The sequence below is a fragment of the Polyodon spathula genome, chromosome 8, assembly GCF_017654505.1.
Source record: "Polyodon spathula isolate WHYD16114869_AA chromosome 8, ASM1765450v1, whole genome shotgun sequence".
Classification (NCBI taxonomy): Eukaryota; Metazoa; Chordata; class Actinopteri; order Acipenseriformes; family Polyodontidae; genus Polyodon; species Polyodon spathula.
The window spans coordinates 20,893,912-20,918,011 of record NC_054541.1 but is presented as its reverse complement, the minus strand read 5'-3'; the positions used below and the strand labels follow the sequence as shown (position 1 = coordinate 20,918,011).

Genomic DNA, 24,100 nt, shown 5'->3' with positions numbered 1-24,100 from the left:
GACGATGAAGTGCTGCAGTGCGTGTAATAATCAGTTATATGAAAGGTGCTCTCTCTCTCTTCCTCCCCCCACACACACTGCCTGCCAGCAGCACTCAGCAAGTCTCCACTCACACTAGATTAATGTTTATTATAAATAAGGAAACATGATCACACCCTGAGTATGTCTGAATACACCCTGAGGGTATATACTTAGTTGTGTGTGTGTTCACTTTTGTGAAGAAACCTCATAACAAAACTTGGCCACTATCTTACCTAATAACCCTAACAGGCGTGCAGTGGGGGACAGGGTGGAGTTTGGAAAGATGGAAGAAGATGACATGATAGCAAAGACATTTTGTATCCTGATTAACTGTTTTGGTGGTTGCTGTTTTTTTTTTTTTTTTGATTGAGTACTTCAGAATTCAGGACTGGGTTCCATGGTCAAGAAGAGTAAACTCATTTAAAGTGAATATTGATTAAAGTTTGCTAATGTTTTGCTTGCCTTTGTTTTGTGTACATTTTAAATTTTTCTCAGATATATTGTTTAGTTTTTCTTTGGCCGTTTGAACGTTAAAATAATTATAAAACCCCCGAGCATCCAACCATACTAGTATTCTTACTATAAGCTTTATCATTTTTTTTTTTTAAATGTGTTTTTTTTACCTATGATGTAATTTCCTGGTAAACCAAGAATTGTCCTATAGAAACAGTTTTTCTCAGCGGAGTGTGCATTCTGTGCAGACTGGAATCAAATGGGCTAGATGGACCGGTTCCTAGCAAGCTCCTCCTGAACTTCCAGAGTAAACCTTCTTGGTCAGTACGTCTGTTGTTGTCGCCATCTCCCACAAGGCTTCGCTTAGATTCCTGGTCCTGCTACAGGCCTTGTTCCACAGCAGCCAGGGCTGTTGGCTGCTGCCAAAATGGCTCTGTGTCCCAGTAAGTGCGGCATGGTCCAGTCGCTGCTCGAGGGCGTCGGGCAGGCTTTCTTGTGCTCTGTTGACACCCCCCCCAGTTGTGTGATCACCTAATCGCCAACCTCAGTTTTTTTAAAGATAAATAAATCTTACTGGTAATGCTCAAACAGCCAAGAAGTAACTAAACAAAACATCCACAACAAGTTGAAATGTGCACAAACAAAGCAAGCAAAACATTAATAAACTTTCATACCTATCAATATTCACTTTTAGCTTTCAAAATAATTCAGCTTGCATGCTTCGTCTGGACCTAGTATTATCCCTATACTGCAATTAATCAAAAAACAATTAATACTTTTTACTTCAGATCACTAGAACATTAAAAGTTTAAGTGTGTGTACATTTTGTTTTGTGCTTACTTTAATACTATTTAAAATGGTCGAGCCATTGTCTAAATCCGCTAAAGCTCTCTTGCTTTCCTAGACTTCCCATTTATCTTGCTTTGGATAGCCGGTTGGGACTCTTCACTGTTCTCTCTCTCTCTCTCTCTCTCTCTCTCTCTCTCTCTCTCTCTCTCTCTCTCTCTCTCTCTCTCTCAGTATTTAATTTTCATATTTCTCTTGTTCATTTCATAGTTTGTTTAAAATGATTACATAGTTATTTTGTGGTTGTTGTTTTATTGTTTGAATTGGCTGTTATATGTTTAACATGTTGTCACAAAATGACTGTACGATGTAAATACTGGAAATAAAATATTTGAACTACAGTAATGGGAAATAAAAAAACATTTGCTAGAATCTGGGCCTTGTGCACTGATACTATAATGTGAATGCCATGTGTGTCTCTCCCTTTGTTTCTGCAGACCCCCCTTCAAAGGAAAACCCCTATGAAGATATTGAGACAGAGAGCCGCTGTGTGGGGAATAAGTATATTTTGACCCGCTCACCGCCTTTATCTGCCCCAGGGACACCCACTAAGGTACTACCAGTGTAGCCTGACCCTAGGGTTTCTAAAATATAAAGAACAAAAAGTGATTTTGGGTGAAGGTAGAGGTAGACCCTGCCCCATTGTTTAAGATCTGTTTCACTGATTTCTCTTTTATTGAGCTCTTAGCTTTAGTTGAAAATCTTTCAGGAGCATTGCATGTAGGTACCTGGTCATTATAACTTTCCATGAGTGTAACGGTAATACCAGTGTCTCCATGCCTTGTCGTTATCTGTTAGGGAAGCCTCCCTTCTGCAACAGGATTGAGTGTCTAATTGCCTGAGAGTTATGCTGTCAATGAAACCTTTACTTCACAATTAGTTTAAAGACTGTTTGAATGTCCTCCATATGGGTGCTTGAATGTATTAGCAAATCCGCCACCGGATGCAACATTTAATACCTCAGAAACCAGTTGAGATACAGACTTCATACAGTACTGTATTTGTGAACTACACAGACAAACTCAGGCCATTAACCTAATTTATATTACACATATGCCCTTGACATAAGACACCAGTGTTGAGTAATTCTTATCTAAAGTTTCCCTGTTCCTCTCCTGCAGCTCCCCTCCAAGCCGGGATTCTTCCGCCAGAACTCAGAACGATGCAGCTTCAAGCTGCTTGACCTGCGGAAGACAAACCGCGAGGGTGCGTGTTCCCCCTCCAGAGTCAGCCCCCCCTCCACCCCCAGCAGCCCTGACGACACCCCCTGCCTTTCAGGAGACCCCAACAACCGCCGCCGCAGGAAGATCCCTAAGGTGGGCTTTCCAAGATGTTTGCATTCAGCAGTGGTGCTCACTAAACAACAGTCAACGAATCTTGCCTGGTAAAGAGTAATAAAGCATAGTGAAAGCATGGTAAAGAATAGCGAGGTATGGTAATGCATATTAATAAGCATGGAAAACCAGTGTAAACTATGGTAAAGGCATATCATAACCATGGAAAAAGCTGCAAAAAATAATGTGTAAAAATACCATGGAGGGTATAGAGGATAGCCGATTGAATTGATTTTCTTCCAGCTGGTGTTGAAGATCAATGGTATTTACGAAGCCCGCCGGGGGAAGAAGCGCATGAAGAGGGTGTCGCAGTCCACAGAGTCCAGCTCTGGCAAAGGTAGGGGTGGAGTCTTCCAGAGGCATGTATTCTCAACTCTCAATTCCAAATATTCTCAACAGCACAATTTGCATGAGGCACAAAACGTCAACCGGATGTTGCATTAAATTGAACTTTCAATTTGTCTCTAAACAAGTAACTGGCTATTTATGATTATTTAAAATACAAAAATATATTGTTTTATTTTTCAGTTACAGATGAGAACAGTGAGTCTGAGAGCGACACAGAAGAGAAGCTGAAAGGTAAATGTCTCACCATCGCCCTTTGCTCATCGAATCTGAACTTTACATAGATGGACAGTCACTTCTATTTGTGTATAAGTAGGTTTACATTCAAGATTTTATCTAGCTTTGCAAAAAGAAAATGGCTTGTAACAGGGTGATGTTACCTTTGTGGGTTGTCACTAATAAATAAAGAGTCAGACACAGAGCATTGGGTGTTGACATGCTGCACAACGACGCAGATTTAATAAACACCAGCCCTGATGTTAGAGTACAGTGAAAGGATAGCTTCACTGGCAAGCTGTTTCAACCAGAAAGGAAATTTAAATCCTCTAATGCACACTTTATTTAGACACACGAAACACTCAAGAAAACAAAACATATTAACAAACAAAATGGCACAAGGGCCAAAAAAAAAATGGTTATACAGAAACTCATGAACGTAAACATAACACAGAACACAGATCACAGCCCTCCACCTCCATCACCAATCCATTCTAACACCTGTGATAACTTTATTTATACACCTGTGGCTGGAGCCTTAATTAATAATTTACTCACTTATTCAATTCACGGCTCCAGCCACATTCCCACGTGTTTTGACAGGGAGCAATCTAACTCCCTTCCTGCTAACCCATTATTCCCCACACCAACACATACACATGTGCACTGGTAGGGCTTACACCCTGTCAGACTGCCACAGGTAACAAGCAATGGTAATCTTAGCACTGGATTTAATAAAGAAAACAAAACAAAGCAAAAAATAAAAGTTTGCCCACAGATGACAAGCGCTAGTACCACTAAAAGGAACGTCCCACTCCAGCAACCTACTACACTAATAACCCTCACTGTACTTAGTTTGGGATTAAATCCCTTTAACTGACCTACTTCTGGGCTCCCAGAGTCCCGGCATCCTCACGGTGACTCCAACTCTTTCTGATGGTCTCGGCTGGGCAGCGCCTTCACAGGCACGTCTAGGAGTTGAGGGTTTTGTGTAGTAGCTCTCTCTGTGGAGTGGACCCTCTCCTCATTGTCAACAAGCAAGCTTACGCACAGCACCTGCCTGTGTAGCTAGGCGCTCCTAAAAGGGTGTAGTTCACTGTGCTGTAGAAGAGATATACATCAACAGTGGAGGGGAAATGATGATTTGCTGTATCCTAAAATGTATCCTTTATTTAAGAATTAGAAGAGTTATGATCTCCCTCTACTTTTTTTTTTTTTTTTGGTTGGAATTATAAGTTATAATAAAATGGGAGTCACTGCAATGTGCTCACTAAGATTAGTAAAATGAGCATGTGTGTATGAGTAGTGTTAAAGCTACTGTATAGTGATGATGTCGTGTGTGTGTGTGAGTAGTGTTGATGCTACTGTGTACTGATGCTGTCGTGTGTGTGTGTGTGTGTGTGAGTGTTGTTGATGCTTCTGCATAGTGCAGCAGTGGTGAGTGCTGCAGTGATGCCATGCCTCTCTGTCCCCCAGCTCATAGCCAGCGGCTGGTGCACGTGCAGTCCATGCTGAAGCAGACAGGCCGCTACCGCACCCAGGAGAGGGACCTGCTAGACCTGCTGAACCTGCAGGAGCGCAAGCTGTTCGAGTATTTCCTGGTGGTGGCGCTGCAGAAGAAGCAGGCAGGGGTGCCGTATCTCCCTGAGGTCACGCAGCAGTTCCCACTCAAGGTAAGGCTGGGCCTGAAAAGACAACACAAACATCAGTTATGAATGAGCACACATACGCTGTATATAGGGGTGAAGTTAGTTGCCCACTTTGCTCCACTATTATCAGGTTGAGACACCAAACAATGGAAAACTAATATATAAGACCACTGCCATGGGTCTTGCAATGGCCCTATTATGTATCTGACAGTTATTGGTTTATTGGTTTAGTTTATTGTTCTCAAGCAGCATTAAAAACAACAAATGATGCAGCATTTTGCAAAGTGACCAACTGACTTTTTCCACTGGATTTCTTTTGTATTTAGTAGTAATGTTAATAAGGGGGTGACCAGGAAGTAGACACAGACTCAGTACAGCGGGATGAGACGCAAATGCAGTCTTTCTTTATTAAATCAAACAAAACTTTAAACACAAAACAAAAGGCAAATTGGCCAAAACAAACAACAAACACAGATAAATAAAATCTAACAATAAATTATTATCTACTGACTGACACACATTCTTACAGGATGTATTTTGGCAGAGATGAGCATCATTGTCTATGCCAACTACATTCAATAATAATAATAATAATAATAATAATAATAATAATAATAATAATACATTAAACAACACAAATAAACATAGGAGCAGCCTACCCAGTCACAGGGGGTCAATAAGACAACAATGTTTAGATTATTTGAATCTGATTTTGGTAATGCCTGCTTTCAAGTTAGACACCAGCTGATCTGGCAGACACAAAGAGGTGGAGCTTGGATTCATATGTTGTTTTTTTCTGACTTTATGTGAACGAAAAGACACACATTTGCCCGTTTTCCCATAGGAAATAGAGATATTTTGAAATATCACTGTCCTGGTCACAAAAGCAAAGTCTGTGGGGAATAATAGCCTTTTTCTATACTTTTGAGGCACAAGCAATTAGGAAATAATACTTACTACCCAGGAACAAAAATTGTGTTACATAGTGTAATATATGAAGTTGGCTGTTCTGCTGATTGACGGCTTATTTGATGTTGCCAGCTGGAGCAAGGCTTCAAGTTTATGCGTGAGACGGAGGACCAGCTGAAGGTGATCCCCCAGTTCTGTTTCCCTGATGCTGGAGACTGGGTGCCAGTGCAGAATTTTGCCAGGTTAGTCCACTCACTTCACTCAGCGTGCCAATTGTTCCTCTATTCATGAATGTTGGAGACTGTAGTGCTTTTTAAAAAAATTATTTGAAAATTGTGACATGTTGTGGCAAAGTGCCCCACCCCTGTGTGTTTTTTTTGTGTTGTATGTTGTGTGTTAATGTTGGTGTGTAGTCATTGGTACACGGGATATAAACGGGTCTGTGTAACATGAGTGTTTAAAATGTTTATTTGTATTTAGGCACGAGGATTGCACAGCACTTCACGTGCAAGTAAAATGTAATAATATGTGAGCACGGGGAATTGCACTTTATTAATTCACGTGCAGTTGTACCGGGACTCCAATTGAATGATTGATTAGCAGTCGAGTCTCGGTACAGCTGCATAAAAGCAGCATGTTTTCACTCACTCAGGGTTGTATGTTCGGTGAGTAGAGAACAGGACTGGAGACGGAGGTAATTGTAATAATAATAGTAATAGTTCAAATAGAAGCTAACCGTGTTTTGTCTGTATACTCCGTTTTGTTTCATCTCTTTGTTTTGGCTGCCAGTGCCATGTCCTGTTTTTTTTTTTTTTTTTTTTGTCTTGCAACCTTTTATTTTCTGTCCGTCTGTTCATTATTAAATGCTGAGCGAAACCATTCGCTCAGCTTCACCAAACTCCACGTCTCTTTGTTTATTTCCTGGTTCCTGTTTCTGGTCTGACGTCCCCCACTTCAGCTGATTTTGTGACACATGTACATAAATAAAATGACCTAAGATGGTATTGTTTAGAAGGACTTCACTTTTAAACAGCAGCTTGCAGTTGCCTAAAGTTTAAGGATGTTTTCCTGTGAGCTTTACTGCTATGGATGGTGGCTAAATCAAATAAGATCAGTCCAAATTAGATCTGTAATGCCTGTCTTCAGCAAATAACTGCTCTACTCTTATAATTATAAGCATATTAAAAGCTGTTTTGGATAAACAAATACTGGAGTGACACAACTAAGTTGAGTTTAGAGGGGGCTAAGGGAGGAAAGAGGAGTCTGGAAAAAAACAATAATACAACAATTGCCTAAGAAAATATTTTGGATTTGGATTTAATTAGTCATGTGGTAATTTTCTGAAATGAAAAATAAATGCTGTTTTAGCACCCTGAAAGTTGTCAGTGCAATTGCCATTTTTCTGATGGTACCATCATGTAAATATAGATCCTAGGAGGTTGATGCTTTTCCACTTGAAACTTCACTTCAGCGCCTAATGTTTATTCATACTTAACAAAAATATAAACACAACATGCAACAATTTCAAAGATTTTATTGAGTTACAGGTCATATAAGGAAATCAGTCAATTGAAATAAATTCATTAGGCCCTAATCGATGGAATTCACATGACTGGGAATACAGATATGCATTAGTTGATCAGGCTGTTGATTATGGCCTGTGGAATGTTGTCCCGCTCCTCTTCAATGGCTGTGCGAAGTTGCTGAATATTGGCAGGAACTGGAACACGCTGTCATACACGTCGATCCAGAGCATCCCAAACATGCTCAATGGCTGACATGTCTGATGAGTATGCAGGCCATGGAAGAAATGGGACATTTTCAGCTTCCAGAAATTGTGTAGAGATCCTTGCGACATGGGGCCGTGCATTATCATGCTGAAACATGAGGTGATGGTGGCGGATGAATGGCATGACAGTGGGACTCAGGATCTCGTCACGTTATCTCTGTGCATTCAAATTGCCATCAATAAAATACAATTGTGTTCGTTGTCCATAGCTTATGCCTGCCCATACCATAACCCCACTACCACCATGGGGCACTCTGTTCACAACGTTGACATCAGCAAACTGCTCGCCCACACGATGCCATACACGCTGTCTGCCATCTGCCCGGTACAGCTGAAACCAAAATTCATCTGTGAACAGCACACTTCTCGAGCATGCCAGTGGCCATCGAAGGTGCGCATTTGCCCACTGAAGTCGGTTACGACACCGAACTGCAGTCAGGTCAAGACCCTGGTGAGGATGACGAGCATGCAGATGAGCTTCCCTGAGATGGTTTTTGACAGTTTGTGCAGAAATTCTTCGGTTGTGCAAACACACAGTTTCATCAACTGTCTGGGTGGCTGGTCTCGGACAATCCTGCAGGTGAAGAAGCTGGATGTGGAGGTCCTGGGCTGGCATGGTTACACGTGGTCTGTGGTTGTGAGGCCGGTTGGACATACTGTCAAATTCTCTAAAATGACATTGAAGGAGGCTTATGGTGGAGAAATGAACACTCAATTCTCTGGCAACAGCTCTGGTGGACATTCCGGCAGTCAGCATGTCAATTGCATGCTCCCTCAAAACTTGAAACATCTGTGGCATTGTATTGTGTGACAAAACTGAACATTTTAGAGTTGCCTTTTATTGTCACAAGGTGCACCTGTGTAATGATCATGCTGTTTAATCAGCTTCTTGATATGCCACACCAGTCAGGTGGATGGATTATCTTGGCAAAGGAGAAATGCTCATTAATTGGGATGTAAAAAAATTTGTGCACAACATTTGAGAGAAATACGCTTTTTGTTTGTATGGAAAATTTCCGGGATCTTTTATTTCAGCTCATGAAACATGGGACCAACACTTTACATGTTGCGTTTATATTTTTGTTCAGTGTAGTTCACTTGCTTGCGAAACTCTTATAACTTTAGAAGACTTAAATGTTAAATGCTGCTGGCTTCAGGTCATGCCTTGGAATTGTTTGGTGTAAAAATATATATTTGTTCTTTATTGTTTCAGTGAAACCTTCTCGTTCGTTCTGACTGGAGAGGATGGGAGCAGGAGATTTGGATACTGTCGACGTTTACTGGTAAAAAGCCAAGCTATGTATTTGATGCCAAAATACACTATGCGTGTGTCATTTTGAAAAATATTGAAGTTGAATACAAAGTTTAACATTTTGGAAGACAAATCCCTATAATTCTAAGAAAAAATAGCAAGTTGTGTGATCACTCTTTAAAACTGCAGGTAACACCAATCAGAAAATAAGGTAGTTTAAGCTGTTTTTACCATATTTATTCTGTTATAAAATGTTAAATCAATAACTCCTTGCTCATTTTATATCTACTCTATTGTTTCTTACTAGTCCTGTAACAATTCTAGATTTTTTTATAAATGTACAGGTCTGTGAAAGGGTGGCTTTGCTGGGGTGACGTCAGACCAGAAACACAAATTCAACTCCAAGAAGTAGCGGGGCAAAAGTGAAACGCTACAGCGTTCAGCACTTTTATTAAACAGTAAAACAAAGATTTAAACAAACACAGAACAAAAGGGCACGCTGGCCAAACAAAAAAACAAACAGAACCAAACAAGGATTGTGCTGGTTTTGAGCCAGCACGTATAGCAATTGTTTACTTTGAATTCGCTTCTACCTCCTACCTCCTCACTCGTTCTCCACTCTTGAACACCCTTCCAATAATGAGCTTGGAGTAGGTCTTTTATATGTGTGGCTGGAGCCTTAATTACCTATTACACAATGACCTTATTAAGGCTCCAGCCACATGCCCACAAGCTTTACCGGGATGGGGACTCAACCCCATCCACACCAGCTACACTTTGAGACCGGCATTTTCACCTGTCTCAAATAGTAAACAACAGTGACGGATGGCTTTTGTCCTTCCGCACAAAACACAATACATATATATCACCAACAATAATAATACAATACAAATAATACTGTCATATTTACATAACTTATATATACAAATTAATTATAAAAATAGCGCACAATAGATATATAGGGGCGGGGCTTCTCGACACAAGGTCCCATAATATATTATATTGATGGAATAGTTATACAGTAATTAAGTATACAGATTGTTCATATTTCATAGTTTCATGTTGTAGTTCAGTATAAAAAATATTTTGAAACTCTGTATATCTCGATATAGATAGATAGAAAGCTTTTTTTTTTATTTACTGTGCATGTGTTTTTGTTTTACTTGCACTTGTAGCCCAGTGGAAAGGGAAGGCGACTGCCAGAGGTGTACTGTATTGTGAGCCGGTTGGGGTGCTTTGACCTGTTTTCAAAGGTATAGTACCCATGTTTTTCATCTATTGCTGCTTTTAAATTGAATATTCAAGCAATGTCAGGCAAACTTTTTTCTTCCTCCAGGGTTGTATTTGTACCTAGACCTCCAGAGGTCTGGTTGTAACTGTTCAGAAGTCTGAGTTGGTGTACCTGTTGGAAGGGGAGGGGGAGGGGGGGGGGGGGGGGGGGGGGGGGGGGGGAGTTCAGTGTACCACAGGTTCAGGTGCCAGGGTCCAGCTCCTTCAGTGGGGCTGTTTGGCAGCCAATCAGTAACCAGGCACACAGCGTGGCTGCCTGTTTTAAATTCATACATGGAATTGATGTAAACGCCTCAATATCTGTGACGTCATCTTTGTTTTTCGGCGCCACCTAGCCCCCCTTCGGTTAATTTCAGTTCTGTTGAAAACAGTGCAGCTTTTACTACACCCAATAAAGCAAGATGGAATTATTGAACCATCTATGGTATGCTAATCAATTATTTTACTAAAACTACGGAAATCCCATGTGCTTCTTGCTCTTTGAGTGCGGTAAGATGTCAGGTTTTAAACATCAGCGTCCTCTATCACCTTGCAGATCCTGGATGAGGTGGAGAAGAGGAGGGCAATCTCCCCGGCTCTTGTCCAGCCCTTCATGAGAAGCATTATGGAGGCGCCGTTCCCTGCCCCCGGCAGGACCATCACCGTCAAAAACTTCCTCCCAGGCTCAGGGACTGAGGTGTGCGCCTTTCAGATATTGATGTTTCCTGTTAATAATAAATTACTGGTGGATGAAGGTTTATGTGCTTCCGTTAAACAATTTAGAACATGATTGGAAACATGGAAGGGCCAACTTTGCCCACCTGTGGTCCATGGTCCAGTCAATGATGGTAACCATGTCAATAGTGCAATGAAATCAGGACGTCAGTGCTGACCTTTCCCCCTGCCTCTCCCTCAGGTGATCATGCTGTGCCGGCCATTGGACTCACGGCTGGAGCATGTGGATTTCGAGTGTTTGTTCTCTTCACTGAACGTGCGGCTGCTGGTTCGAGTGTTCGCCTCTCTGCTGCTGGAGAGGAGGGTGATTTTCACTGCTGACAAGCTGAGGTGAGGGAGCCGGGCACAGTACAGGGAGCACCCTGTATTGGTGTCTTAGCAAGCTCCACAGTAGTCATTGTTGTGTATTTACCACTGTGAGTATTGTGAAGGTCAGAGTGTTTAGTAGATATTCTGTAGATAGCAAAAGCTTTTCACAATATTTCACAATGTTAGTCATAACAAATAAAACATGATTTGGATCATCAGAGCATAGAAATATTTTCATAAAACATATCATTGTTGGACTGATTGTATTTTAAGTTTATGAATTCATACATTTGGGAACTGTACCAAACTGTTACATTCTGATATCCCACTGCTGGTGTCAGGTAACATGACTAGGTGAGGCTCACTTTGTCAGTTTCAGTGGTTATTTGTGTCATGGTAGTACATTTGTGACAGTTCCAGCTGTTGTAGTTCAAGGCCGGCAGGTTTCCCTGCTTCTTCTCCAGGATCCAGTTTCCCCTTTGTGCAAACTCCATGCTCCTCTTGCTGCTCCACTCCTTTGGGAGCCTTTTCTATTTCTTTTTCTCTTTCTAGCGCCAAAAAAAAAGCGCAAGAGAGTAATATTTGTATTACTAACATTAGGAAAGAAAAATAAATTACATTTTCTCTCTAGTTCCAGGGCAGAAGTCTCCCTGTTGCTATGCTATAAAGCCTGTGCTCACAGACAGCCCCAATTGCAGCTGCCTGACTTTGATCAGCCAGCTTCTCCACACTTTGGGACAAGCTGTTTACAGCTACACTGCATGTTGTGACTGAAGTCTAATTCCACTGTAGTTAGCAACTGATTCAGCATCACTTTAGCGAAGGCTGCTAGGAGCTTGTCAGCTGGCAGATCACTGCCTCTGCATCAAATATGGTACAAGCTGTGCATTCTTACCAAGTAGCCACCGCAGAACATTCACTTTCCTGCGCAGCGCCACCTGCCTCCATGGTTTGGTGCCTAGCCTGTACCGATTGACTCTGAGCCCCTCGGTTGGCTCCTAGTCCGTGTTGAGCACCAAGCGCTCCTTTTCTATTTACCACCGGCACCAGTGTTTTTACACTTCATATCAAGAGCACCCTGATTGGTATGTAGATCGCCGATCAGCCACCAAACCCGTTTCACATGTTCTTTACGCTTGGTACTGTGAGTACCCCAATTGTACCGAGACTGATTACTGGTCACTACTGCAACCAGTCACCGATCGGCCATCAAACCAGTTCCATGTGGTTCCCAGCTTTTCAGTGGGCGACTTTGTGTCTGCACTGGTTGGCCTTGTACTGAGTGTCGTGTATTGCCCTTAGCAGCATTGCTCATTTGCTCGTTGCCGAGTCCTGCACAGACATTGGGTGATTTCATCTGGTTCCAAGCCAGTAACAGTTTATAAAAAAAGACAGAGTTCGCTCTTTATTTTAGTGCATCTCTCATGTGTGCCTGTGTGTATCTTTCAGCAACCAGACAGTTTTGTCTGTACCATGTTTACTCTGCACAGTGCGGCAAGTTACTGTATATATCTAAATAAATGCGCACTTCAAACTTACACGGTCTGGACCCTATCACTCGCCCCCATGGTAGCCATACTGCAATTTTTGCAGGATCTTTAAAGAAAGGAAATGTCCCTCTACTCTTAAAACCTTTTAAGGTCCGCCCAATGAGAGACAGCCCTAAAAAAAAGAGGAGATTCCGACCTTTAAAACAAGGTCCTACTTGTGTATTTCCAGTAGGTGACCATATTAGCAGATAGCCTTGAATGCGAGTGCTTTGGAATGTTGCTGCTGAGCTGAAGACAGACCTACCTCAGTGCAATAAACAAACATTTTCACACAAAATCTTTACAAAATAAGAGAAACAGCAACATCGAACGCACAAGGACCTATTTTCCTAAAAATATGTTTTTTTTTTTTTTTTCGTGTTTGTGGATCAGATGCATGAGATCAAAGTTGTTTAGGGTAATGTTGCCCTGGTCACCACCTTGCAGGCTAGTCAAGCCACAGTGAACAGCCCCATCTTGTGCTACATGATCAGGGTGCCTGGGATGAATAATTTCAATGTTAGTTTTTTTCTTTTCTTTTTGTTTTCTTTTGCACATTTAATTACTGATTACTGTAAAAATCTTGTATAAGTCTGTTTTCTAGGCATTTTTAAAGGGGTCGTAAAAAGGGGGGAGAGGCTTTTTCCTGAAATTGTTGACCCAAAAAAAAGGGGGGGGGGGGGGAGCGCAACTCACATTTGAGCTGGCCATGCTAAATAATTTCTGTGGTTTTTATTATCTTTACTGAACAGGGATTTTCAGACTATTTCACTTTATGAAAGTCTAGTGTGTGCACACTAATTTAATGTATGATACCTGTAACCTTTATAGTTAAAGAGCTATAGCCACAAATCTAGCAACAGGAGCTCACTTCACCTCTATGAAGCGAGTAGGTGAAATGCAAGCATTTGCCATTGCTAAAGCCTGCCTGTTTTTCATGGAGGCCAGAACTTAGCTCCATACTAATCCTGCTTTACTCGTACTCCCAGGGAGATGAAGCGCCACACATTCTGATCCCTTCTGTGCACAGCACTTTATCCCCTCGGGGGCAGGGATGGGGTTATGACATATAGTTTAATGATATTCTGGGTTTGTGCAAGGAAAATGCTATTTTAATAGGCTCTACAATACAGTGTACAATTGACACTTGTATATCACTATTCACATAGAGGATTACCAACCCAAACCACTTCACAGAAGTAAAGCATTACTACAACAGCTGAAATGCAGCCAAGCACGACTCCAGCTTGCCACACAACAACTACAGTTCATATTTTTCACTTACTGTTGGATAGGAGTTAGGGACAATTTTATTTTTGTTTCTCCACTAAATGCAAAGAGCATGGTCACATTCTTCAACTTTGGAGTCCAGAAATACAGTAAAAGCTCTACAGGTAGCCCCTTCCATATACTATGTAATGACAATGGCAATACATTGGCTGCTCTGTACTACAGGGTTGATGGTATTATAAGGAAAGTTACAGCAGTAATATTACAATATTTGTTTCAATATTTGTTTCAAATCTGTCGAGTTGTTTGTACTGCTGTTATTTGCTTATGGCTCTGCTGGGAATTCTTCAATGATTTATCCCATGTTATTAATTCCAAACTATCCTGTACCTCAGTCTTGTTCCACGTGGTTTCTTGTTTCTCATCCAGAAAAGAATCCCCAGACCTATTAATTACAATGGCCAAAGTGGATAGTCCAGGCAAGGTACACTGCTGAACCTGGAGCTCCATTAGCAGGCAACTGCTTCAGGATATCGAGGTTGCCTAGGCCCAAGGCCTGTCCTCCAGCAGAAGTCTGTCCTCCAGACTATTTGGCTTGAGGAATTAGATAAAATAGGAAAGAATGTAGAAATAGGATTACATTTTAATAATAAAATTATTGGTTGTTTTTTTTTTTTTTTTATAGTGAGCTAGGAAAAAAAATTGTTATTGCATTGCCATGACAATAAACATTTTTGGAAAAATGGCCAGAAAGCTGGTTTGCGATGTGATTTTACAACCCTGCCGGCTTCCAGAGCAGTGGTTTATATCCTGCCTTATTTGGCAGACAACTGAACCTACAGCACTGGAAAAATAATACTTTCAATTTCACAAGAACCATTGACTTAGGTTTGTTTTTCCTTTTCTTTTTATTTTCCCCTGTCCAGAGCCACTGTTAACTTTTAAATAGATATACATCTACCTGTTTAAGGGTTTCAGTGCACCCTACTGCTTTGTTTATTGTTGTAGGGCCACCAGGGCAGCCAGGGCGGCACTGCTTTGACAGCACTCTGCAAGGTGTTTGTCCGGTGAGACAGGTGACAATAATTACCACATTTAATTCATTCATGGGTTGGAATTCTGGTGTAAAGCTGGAAAGTGGTCTTACCGGAATAAAAAATTTTTGGAACTTTATGTCTTTAGCATGAGTTGCAGCACATCGTACTAACGTCGTGTAAAGGTGGAAAATTTGGTCCCCAGCTCCCCTTTCACACTTGTAAAAAACCAGGTCGACCTACAACTCCCACAAGAAATTAACATACCAAACATATCCCTCAGGGGTGTTTCTTTTTTTGTTTTGTGTGTATAGGGAGTGGTTTCATTTCTATGATACCCGAAGGCTCACCTACGTAGGGATTCCCACGAGGTGCGCCTACACGGGATATCGGACCTCTATGTCCAAGTTCAGGTCCGAATACAGTAACAGGGGGTGGTGACACTCAAGGATCCCCCTATGGCTCCCCAGTGCGTGCCAACCGGGTCACGACGGGTACCCCCTCCCTCCCGATCCAGCCGGTCCTCACAGGAACCGAGTCGTGTGTGGTCGTTGTGGGGACACCAGACCGGTCCATGGACACCCGAACGGCATTCGACGGGTCTTGATCGCAACAGGAGTGAAGTGTCATGGTCATCCCACCGACGTACAGCACTAACGTCACACATTTCAGATGACAGCACCGTCGATCGACTGTCGTGTGCGAAGTTTCCTGTCACCACTCCCGAGTAGAAGTGTGTGGGTTGGTAGCAGGGCTCAGTCACATCCCAATTGGATCAAGTCTACTGGGGGAGAAATTATTTATTAACCTGATATTTTTATTTTTTTTATTAAAGATACTATAAAAAAAAAAAAAAAGTCTATGATAATACATTAACTAACTCAGTAATTATGTAAGGAGTTCTCTGTAAAACTAATTGTTTGAGAAATAAATAACTCTTCAGTAACCCCTCAAAGGTACAAACCAATAAATGTGGCGACCGCTACGCACGTTTGGGCAAACAGAACCAGTCTTGCGTTCCCACGCAAGTTATCCGTCTCGTGAAGTCTCGCAATGCGTCACGCAAGATACCTTGCTGGACGTGCGGCTCTCGCGAAGCATTGCAATCGATTGTAAGACTCCTAGAATGCGGCACCGGGGAAACTTTCATCGCCGTCCATGTTATGGTAGATCACTGACATAACAGCCTAAAGGAGTATTGTAACCTGAAAAACGTATGGTTGTATTGACACACATAAGATGAAACATTTTTTTACTTTCGAAAAAAATTTAAAGCTTCGTATTAAAAACTACGCAAAAAGAAATTTGTATAACTGAGACTTGTAAGCTTTGCGAATCGAACAAAACATTCAAAAACAAGCTCAGCCGGATTGTTTGTTCGGTCGGCCCTGTAAGAATTGATGGAAATTTTTCTTTTTATAACCTGCGTATTACGATTACGAATTTACACGCATAATGATACACATTAAATGTGAACTATGTTATATGTGCTAATAATATATATATATATATAAATTCTGATATATATATTATATATATAATTATATTACGATAAGACAAAGTCTCACATTAAAGCAGATTGTTTTAGTGTCGTAATTCAATATGGCTTTTGAAATTTAAAAAAAACACACACACAGTCTTTCCCCTGTAATCTCATTCTCTTGTATAAGATTTTAATCCATGAAAAACGTCGTAATATAATGAAAATTAGGTACTTTGTGTAATTATAATGTGTATCGAACCATGAACACATTAAAAACACCCATTAAGTCTGTGTGCCCACTGTGTGGAAATGAACTTGTGGCGTGACACACGGGTACAAAATAAATTAAGTTACTAAACACCGCACAGGGCGTCTCCCGCTACAACCAATGACACCGGACTGATAGTCTTTACTATCTGTGGCTGGTGGCCTGATGGTTACAAAATTAATTCAGTTTCCTCCCGTGTGAGGTACCACGAGTGTTATCATAATTTTTGGTTACCCTTTTCTTTTGTGTCATTAGTTTTGATGTTTGTTTTTCAAAATGTGAGCCGTCGCGATGGGGTCTGCAGCGATGGGGGCGTGTCGGGCAAGAGACAGGAACAGAGACGAGACTGTGCTAGGAATCCGCAGCGCTACCCCAGGTGTCGTCCCGCCAGCCCGGGTCTCTGTCCTGCTCTGACCGATCCGGAAGGTTCTGGGCGGAGAGTCGGTGAGTCCATCTCCCTTTCAGGTGTGTGTGGGGGAAAGGGAAAAGTAAGTTCTTTAAAGTAAATAAATTTTGTCCCATATTTTCTAACAACAAAATATGCTAAGTGTCAAAAACAAGAAAAGTGTCAAAGGTTGTTTTGAACGTTAACACAATAAAAATAAATGTTTATTGCATACAATGTGCATTATGTAAATACGGTCACAATTCCAAAATACTTGTTCTTCATGTCCCTGATCCAAACGAGAAGTAACACGACTCTTCATTGTGCTGAGTGATGGATCACTATGACAAAACGTTTCAGTCCTCAGGACCACGTCAACCGGCCAGTGGTGAGGACGACAGGCAATACAGCTGTCGTCAAAACCGATTTCACAGTTTCCTTTTCATTTTCTTTATTTGCAATTATGTTATTTTACAAATACATATGTTACAGTAATACATGCCACTGTTAAGGGTTATAGTAAGAAGTACAGGGGTGTGACAGGGTGACGAGTGGCAGTGATCTGGTCTGGACTGGACCACTCAGCAGCAAAGGGCAGCAAAAGTCCCTCAGTAGATTATTATACATTTACAGCCTGCACTGGCGTTTTTATTACTAGAACTATTTGGAAAATAATATATACGCGGATTGTTATTTTACTGTTTACCTCTTATTTTAAAATAGATTGGTAATTGTTTTTATTTAAAGTGCTTTAACTGTGAAATCAGTACAGCGGCAGTGGTCCGGACCACTCAGCACAATCAAGAGCACCATAGCACCCTTGTAACAGGACGAGGTGCCCTGGACAGTATTGTTTGTTTTTAGAACGGGGTCTCCCCCTCCGCCCCTGTGTTTTACATTTTGTTTTGTATTATGATTTATTGTATGTATTTGGGCGTGTTATTGTTTATTTTGGAACCTAAACTAAAATTTGAATTATTAATGATGGCGAAAGCCGTGATTTACATATAAATATATATACTGCGTTGTTTTCGCGGCGGCGAGAAAACACAAGCTCTCACAAGAGGTCTCCGTTAGCAGCTTGTCTGAACAGCTATATATTAAAAAAACACGTCTTGTGCAGAAGGTAGCCATCTCCCAAGTTAATGAAGTGAGTAATTTGATAAAAAAAATACGGGAGATGGCCACCTGCATTTAAACCTGCAGCTCACGCACTCGAGGGCGGAGGAGAGAACGAGAGCAAGATAAAATAACGGATTCTAGGAACAGGGACAGCAACTGCCCAGCCTGACCTAGGATCTTATTATTATTGTTTTGTGTTTGTGATTTGTTTTGGTTTAAACCTTTTCTTTTGTGCTCTGTGAGCAAAGTGTTTTGTTTTTGTTCAAATATTTATTTTATTTTTGTTGTTTAATAAACGGCGCGTCTTTTTTGGACTGCAGTACTTGCCTGCGTGTTTTCAGTTCCTGCATCTGGCCTGACGTCGCCACTCGTCATCCTGTCGCACCCCTGTACTTATTATTATAAACCTTAACACTGGCCTGTATTACTGTAACATACGTGTTTGTAAAATAACAGAATTGCAAATAAAGAAAATGAAACAGAAACTGGGAAATCGGAAAATAACAACGACAGCTGGAGTGGTCCGGACCACTGTGACTGAGTGGTCTGAGTGGTCCTAGTTGTCCGAACCACTGTGACGGACAACGCTGAGTGGTCCGGACCACGGGCCACAGAATGCTACAACCCCTTCTCCACAAAATAGACACGTTCTATCAGTATGTAGTGGAGTTAAACTTTAGTATAAACTTAGTTGCACACGATAACATGTTCAAAACATGTTGTATAGCAAAAACATTTGTAATCCCTCGAGAATGATTGTTGTTTTTGTTGCATAAAAACTTAAACCAGTATGCTTGAAAGAATTTCTTCTGTTAGCCAGATTCCAATTTACTGTATTCATGTGTGTGTGTGAGTACTGTATTTTTAGTAGTCATTTTTATGTTTTGTTTGCTTTGTATTTTAATTATCCGTATTTAGATATACAGTACACGCAGTTACAGTTCTATCAGTAAATTGTTATGTTGGCTAATTCAGTTAGCTTAGTGAATGAACGTTTCGGGAAATACAAATCTAATACCATAACTGTAAAAAGCAATGTAAATGATTTGAACTTAATGTTCTGTAGAGTGTTGTGAGCGTAATAGTGTTTTGAAAGTACAGTGTGTAGTTTTGAACGTAATGTTATGAATGTGACATGATTGTTTTGAAAGTACACTAAAAACTGTTTTTTTTTTTTTAACGTTCAGATATATTAGTTTTCATTTCTGATACATTAGTTTTGGGAAAACTTGATCTCATGTAAACGTACTGAATATTTAAAAGAAAAAGCATACAATATCTAGAATTACTTTGTTTTGTCCTTATATTGTCTTGAGTTCAGAATAATTGCCATCACGATTTCAGCACAAATCGGGGGACATATCTATCCTGTATTTTTGGATGCCAGCATCAGCAGTCCTATGGGTAACAGAGGTGGTTGGAATTTATCATTGCAAGTATTAAAACTATATACAATTATTCAATTTAATTAGGTATTTTACCAAAAAAGAGATCATATAATGCGGTATTGCCGGCGTTCATGGTATAATTATTTATATTTAAACTGTAAGTGACTCTCCAGCATAGTTCACCCACTAATCTCTAAGTTGCTTTTATTATTATTATTATTATTATTATTATTATTATTATTATTATTATTATTATTATTATTATTAAAGCAAACCGCAAACGGAACATGAATGAGAATACAGCCAATGTCAACTTCCAGTTGAAGGTTAGACTAGACCTATATATATATATATATATTATATATATCTATATATATATATAGATATATTAACTTGTTTACCAAAGTCATCTGTAAAAACAGTAAAATCCACACTGCAATAAAAGACTGAGCTACATAAACAGCTCCACCTGCCTGCAGAGCAAGGCCCAGCTGCAAGCTTCAGACTCTGTTGACTGTGAGACTAAGAGTATGCCTTGCACAATCACAGCGAGCAATTACAGCTTGATAAACCAAATGCAATGATCGCTAAAGATGCATTGACTATTAGCACTGTTGAAGGGCAGGGTTAGGGTTAGTTTTATCTTGATATTTAGTTAACGACATTCAATGATTTAACATCTACTTTGTCCAACATTATTTATAAATTGTAGAATTTATAATTAGCTGAACGTATACCAGGGCCAGGAGATATTTACTGTATTTAATATAATATGTTACGTAATGTATTTATTTATATTTTATAGTTGTCCAATGAAGACCATAATTTACTGATTCATTATAATCTGTACATTTATTATATTGCCTTTTTATTGCTGTTTGGGCTTTATGCATACTCCTTCTTGTATAACACTTCCTGTTATTCAAATTTTGGTACTATGTAAGCATTATTTTTAGCTAGTGGCACGTTGATGCAAGTATAATAGTGTAATAATTTAATAATTTATTAAATTTAGTGTATTTGATTATTAAAATATACGGAAATGCCGATGCTTAGTATGAGCCTGTATTGACTCTGTATCAACCTCTCCACTCTCTTCTCTCTGTCGTCAGCACGCTGTCTCAGTGCTGCCATGCCGTGGTTGCCCTGCTGTACCCCTTTGATTGGCAGCACACCTACATCCCGGTGCTGCCCCCCTCCATGATCGACATTGTCTGCACCCCCACTCCCTTCATCGTGGGCCTCCTGTCCAGCTCCCTGCCCCAGCTGAAAGAGCTCCCTATCGAAGAGGTGAGTGAGCAAGGCTGGGGATCAGGGCTTTCCACTGCTGTCATACCACCAAACAGGCTGTCCTCTTAACTTTGAAGGAAATAGACCCAGTTCTCATAAGGCAACACTGAAAATATTGATAATAGAGATTATTTTATCTGCTTTGACTATATTCTGGTTCTTTGCTCGTTTGTAAAACTTTTTAATTTTAGCTATGCAGCCATTTCAATTACAATATACAATTAAAGATGCTTTCTGGTACCTAATAACTTTCCATGTTGCCTGCCAATTTCAGTCTGATTTGTCCAGCTGCAATCAAACCTTGTGACCTGCAGCACAGGAAGTAACAGGATACAAGGAACATTTTTTGGGGTTGTAACTTCAAAAATCTGTTAAGCTAAATTAAAGTATAAATATTTGTAACAAACTATTTTCATCATTGGTCCCAGAGTGGCTCACCTGGTAGAAGTGTAGCCACGCGGGGTGCGCAGGGTGAGTCATACAGCATACAAGTACACAACATACACGCTCCGAAGGGAGCGTCGCATTGGCTCTGGTGTTTCCATGGGTGAGGGAGGCAAAAACGTTTCTCTTCATCGTGCTACAGCGAACCCTGCTGGCCAGGCTCCCAGTGAGCTCAAAGGGCAGACACCTGCATGGCTGGTCTTTGTCCTCCAGAGGTCAGTAGCTTGCTGACAGCCGCTCTAGTTCCTTGGTGAAAAAGGAACCAGGCTTAGTTGTAGGATCAGAGGATGCCCACTGAACCTTTGGATCTCCTGAGACGTGTGGGGAATTGCTACAGTGAGGGCAAAAGCGATTGGGCATTCCAAAAAGAATATCAGGGTTAAAATAATAATTGGACTCGCTAAATGTATTTAAAATAAATGAAATGTACATACATTTTTTTCACAGATCAACCAAGATGATATGTCATGCTAATATAAAGTAAAAAAGAAACAAACAAACAAAAAAAACATGATTTTAAAGCCAAAATTGCTGCTTTCATAGGCTCATGAGGGGGGCTTATCACAAGGATTCGTTCTCAAGTGTGTTGTTGAAAAGGGCAAAATGTCAGCAGAAAAAATATAGGCTCACCAGACCCAGTCATGTTGTGTGGAGGACAACAATCGGGACACACTCGGTTGGTGCGGGGAGGATAGAAACCTTGTTTAAATGAACTGCTGCACAACGCAAGTGAAATCCTGATTATAATCCTAATCCTAACTGGATGACTTGGCCATGCACATAACATCCTTTTTGCCGATGACATAACTCGAACCCCTTGCAGCGCATACTGAAATTAATTTTTACTTTTGAGTTTCGATTACTCGCGCAAGCTTCAATTCACAGTAAAATAATAATAAATAATAATAATAATAATAATAATAATAATAATATTAATAATGTTGTATCCCACCTGCGTGATGTTCACATCCAACTCGTCAACAACACCAGCCATCTCAACAATAAAAACGATGATTGCAGGTTAACGTTATTAGACAGCCACATAGATGCAAACAACTCATTCCAACAACACGCCCTAAACCAGTAGAATATGCTGTTGCACCGCAAGACAGTACAGCAGCCACATATACGAAATTTCCAAACAAGAAATTAAAAAATATCACATCTTACGCCTGGGTTTTCAACGTTTACTCTAAAAATCGGGATAAATGGCATCCTAATAGTACCTCAATAGGGACGCGGGACAAAGCCCCTAATATCGGGAGGATCCCGATTTTACTGGGACGTCTGGTCACCCTAAGAACAACCTACAAACCCCACTAAACTGTTGCCAACATGATCATGTTGTTTTTTACAAAGAAATGTGGGAAGTGTTTCAGCTTAAGCTAAGGAAAGAATTACTAAGTAGAAAAAGGAAATGTAAACCCAATGGACCCTAAGGGGTGTAAATGTTAAATATAGAAGCAGAACCGATGAAAGAGATCTGTGTAAAAAAAAAAAAAAGATCTGTGATTAAAGAGAGAGTGGATATGGAGGTACAATGACGTAACTATGGCCTGACTGATGTGTGGGCTTTTCCTCCTTCAAACAATGGTCTGTAGTGTATTCAAATAAGGCAGGAAAGAGCTCAGGTAGTTCACTGCCATGAAATTACATCACACCCTTCTATGTTCTTCTTTCCAGGTCCTGGTGGTTGACCTTTGTAACAATCGGTTCCTGAGACAGGTAGGTGGGATTTCTCATATTACCTTCTTCTGTCTGGTTGAGACCTACTTTTATTTTCTACAAAACTAAGATGATAATTTGGAGTTTACCAATGCATTTATTGTAATTCTTGAAGGAATCCAACAGTTCTGTATGCCACGTCTCAGTGCTGCCAGCTGTAATTGACACATCGGTCACATACGGAAGGATCTCTCTGCTGTCCTACAAAACACAGTGGTCCATCGGGACGTTAAAAAAATATATTGTAATAAAAAAAAAATGATGGTACTGTCTTCAAAATGACATCGAAATATTATTTTGCTGTGCTATGTATGTTAAAATCAATTAATATTTGATTAATAATGATAAAAAGGGGACATGATCATGGAAATGTTTTTTTTGTTGTTTATTTGGCGAACGTGTGCAGAGTATGTTAGAGATTTTAATAAAGATGCACTCCCTTATCCACACATTGTTTTAAAATACCATTACAACACTTAATAATACTTATTTTAGTAATTTTAATGTCTTAGTATTTCTAAATGGTTTTCAAATACCTCCAAATATTTGCAATTTTAGTAATATTTGGGTAAATAATATGCATTGTGATTGTGGATATTGTGTCACCACGAAGTACAATTGATAAAAGTAACTTGCAAATCTAACAGAGATTCCATCTAACACAGACCACAGACTTACGGTAAGTGTTATTCTGGAAGTTAGATTTCATAACCAACTATTTATGGAAAAAGTTATTGTAAAATAACCTTCTATCCTGTATTTAAAAAGCATGTTACTATATGACAGACATATTTCAGAATATTTGTGTTTTACGTAAAAAAATGTAAGCTGGTTTAAATGTGCATTTGGCTACAGTACACTGTACATTTTCGTTTGTGTTGGGAAATGATTCCTCCTGCATTAGTGTTAGTGTTTTAAATTTGTTAACAGAAAATACTTTTTTAATGTAGTACAAAAATATGGACAAAACTAGTTTAACGTTACATTAGATCACTGTATTTTTTTAAAAACTGGTATGATGCTGTTGTTTTTTAGTGATTATGCTTGGTATCCGTCTTCTGCAGAAACTGCCTTT

At 40.1% G+C, this 24,100-nt stretch overlaps 1 protein-coding gene across 3 annotated transcripts in view; it reads left to right on the top strand.

Moving 5' to 3' along the window:
• The window catches only part of LOC121319585 (DENN domain-containing protein 2A-like), a 57,228-nt gene that overhangs the window by 28,503 nt on the left and 4,625 nt on the right, over window positions 1-24,100 (top strand). For 2 of the 3 annotated variants that reach the window (XM_041257169.1, XM_041257170.1), the window contains 12 exons: window positions 1,758-1,873; window positions 2,442-2,636; window positions 2,898-2,991; window positions 3,183-3,233; window positions 4,692-4,888; window positions 5,906-6,015; window positions 8,776-8,845; window positions 9,990-10,067; window positions 10,640-10,780; window positions 11,000-11,148; window positions 20,679-20,856; window positions 22,984-23,025. In XM_041257169.1, coding sequence (XP_041113103.1) covers window positions 1,758-1,873; window positions 2,442-2,636; window positions 2,898-2,991; window positions 3,183-3,233; window positions 4,692-4,888; window positions 5,906-6,015; window positions 8,776-8,845; window positions 9,990-10,067; window positions 10,640-10,780; window positions 11,000-11,148; window positions 20,679-20,856; window positions 22,984-23,025 — 1,421 coding nt within the window. The remainder of the gene's footprint in view (window positions 1-1,757; window positions 1,874-2,441; window positions 2,637-2,897; window positions 2,992-3,182; window positions 3,234-4,691; window positions 4,889-5,905; window positions 6,016-8,775; window positions 8,846-9,989; window positions 10,068-10,639; window positions 10,781-10,999; window positions 11,149-20,678; window positions 20,857-22,983; window positions 23,026-24,100) is intronic. The other variant, XM_041257171.1, reaches the window with a different exon arrangement.